At 73.1% G+C, this 2,197-nt stretch overlaps 1 protein-coding gene across 1 annotated transcript; it reads right to left on the bottom strand.

The window, feature by feature from the left end:
• Positions 1 to 10: 10 nt before the first annotated feature.
• On the bottom strand, positions 11 to 2,197 carry EMIHUDRAFT_123683 (hypothetical protein; the record flags this gene model as incomplete). Its single annotated transcript, XM_005775876.1, has 2 exons — positions 11 to 144; positions 229 to 2,197. Coding segments are annotated over 2 exons (2,103 nt in total), but the record flags the coding sequence as incomplete, so codon positions are not given.

Here is a 2,197-nt window from a genome sequence, read left to right as displayed (position 1 = left end):
AAGGGCCCACAATGTCAGCCCCGCCTCCAGCGCCTTGATCAGCTCGATACGCGAGCGGTAGTGGCGGGCGGGCTCGGCGAGGCGGAAGGCGTAGTAGTCGCCCGCAAAAGTGGCCTGAGTAGCCCGCGGCCTCCAGTGCACCGCCTGCAGAGAGGAAGAGAGGTGAGAGCCCAAAGTACCGACCGCCTCCCCGCAGCTCGTCTTCACCCACTGGCCATCGACGTGCACCGTCGCCTCAGGCGAGCCCTCGTCCTTCAAGCGCGCCGCCACCGCCAGCAGCTTTGCGAGAAGCGCCGCCTCCGCCGCCCCAAGCTCCGGCGACTGCAGCCTGCCCTGCGACCCGAGCGCGGCAGCCGCTTCGACGTCCGGGTCGAACGGGCGCTCCTCGCAGCGAGCCCGCTTGGCCGGCAGCGTGAAGTCGTGCGGCCCGCCGTGGCCTGCCGGCAGAATGCAGCCAAAGGCCCCGCAGTTGCACTCGTGCGTGTTGCCGCAGAGCAGGACCGCGGCCTCGGCGGGCGCGTGGGGCGGCGCGCTCTCGGCGGCGGCGGCGGCGGAGGAGGAGGAGGAGGAGGAGAGGGAGGCCGAGGACGGAGGGCCACGCGCCGCATCCGAGCGCCGCTTTGGCGGCGGCCCTTCGAACGGCTCAAGCGGGCGCTTCGCCATGCGGAGCCGCTCCTGAAGCCCTGGCCAGAGCTCGTGCCTCCACTTGCACTTGCCGCCCTTGTGGCAGAGGCCCTGTTGGTACTGGCCGCAGAGCCCGGCAGGCAGCCCGACAAGCTTAGCGTCGGTGAGCCGGCGTGTAGGGACGCTTGGGGGCGCAACAGCCGAGCGGTGCTTTGGCGGCGGCCCTTCCGGCGGCTCGTATGGACGCTTCGCCGTGCGGACCCGGTCCGCCGCCCCCGCCGCCCCCTCCGCCCCCTCCGCCCCCGCCGCCTCCGCCGCCTCCGCCGCCACGACGTCGCCGTCTGCCGCCTCGGCCTCCTCATCCGTAGCCTCCCCCTCCGTAGCCTCCTCATCCACCTCCGCGTCCACCCAGTAGGCTTCGCCCGCCGCCTCGTCCTCCTCGTCCATCGGCTCCGCCACCGCCTCTGCCGCTCCCGCACCCTCCTCCAAGCCATCCTCCGCCGCGTCCGCCGCCACCGAATCCTCCTCCCACTCATCCTCCGGCGCCTCGCACTGCCGGCGAGCCGGGTCCGGGTGCATCCAGCAGAACCACTTGGCAGGGAGCGGGCCCGGCGTCTCGGCGGGCAGCCGCCGCCACCTGTCGCACCGGTCGCAGGCGACCCACAAGCAGCGGGCCTCGCCCTCCTCGCCCTCGCCCTCGCCCTCGTCCGAGTCGAGCGCCTCGCTGCCGGCCGCAGCCGACCCCTGGACAGGAGCCTGCCCGACCCCCCACGCGTACGCCACCGCCGCCTCCACCGCCGTGTCGAAGGTGCCGAGGGAGACAGTCTTTCCGTCCACCCTGCCTCGCCTTCCGTCCACCCTGTCTCGCGCCTTGAAGCGCGAGCCATCCTTGTACACGCCCTTGTAGCCGGTGTTGTTGCTGCGGCTGGAGAGGTGCAAGCGCAAGCCCTCCGCCTCAGCCGCGAGCGGTGCCCGCCGTGGCGGCGCTGTAGGCACAAGCCCCACCTGGACTGCTGCGGAAGGCCCGCCGGAGGACGACCGCAGCTTCGCCTTGGCGACCGCCACCGCCGCCTTCACCGCGGTGGGGAAGACGCCGAGGTACGTCAGCCGCATGCGATGCCCGTCGTGCAGGCTCACCTGCGCGACAAACTTGAGTCTGCCGCAATCCTCGCGGCGGAAGACACCCAGGTAGCCCGTGGAGCTCTTGCCGTCAGTCTTGAGCTTCCTCGGCCCCCCGCCTCTTGAGGACAGGTGCAGCCGGTAGCCCTCGGACTCCGTCACCAGCCCAGCCGCCGCCTCGCCCTCCTCCCCGCCCTCCGCCTCCGCCCCAGCCATGCCCTCCTGCCCCACGACGCTGGCGGCTGACGCGAGGCCCGCCTGCGACTCCGTCGGCGCCACCACCGTGCCTACTGTTGCCGCTTGGGCTGGCCCGCTCGCCGGCGCTGCCGGCCCGGCCGGCGCCGCCGCCTCCTCAGCGACCGCCCGCGCGTACGCCACCGCCGCCTCCACCGCCGTGTCGAAAGTGCCGAGGGCGACGCGACTCTTGCCCACCCTGCGCTTGCCTCGAATCGGT

The sequence above is a fragment of the Emiliania huxleyi genome (assembly GCF_000372725.1).
Source record: "Emiliania huxleyi CCMP1516 unplaced genomic scaffold EMIHUscaffold_2907, whole genome shotgun sequence".
Lineage (NCBI taxonomy): Eukaryota > Haptophyta > Isochrysidales > Noelaerhabdaceae > Emiliania > Emiliania huxleyi.
Note: the sequence above shows the minus strand (reverse complement) of the source record. Positions and strands in the feature narration are given on the sequence as shown.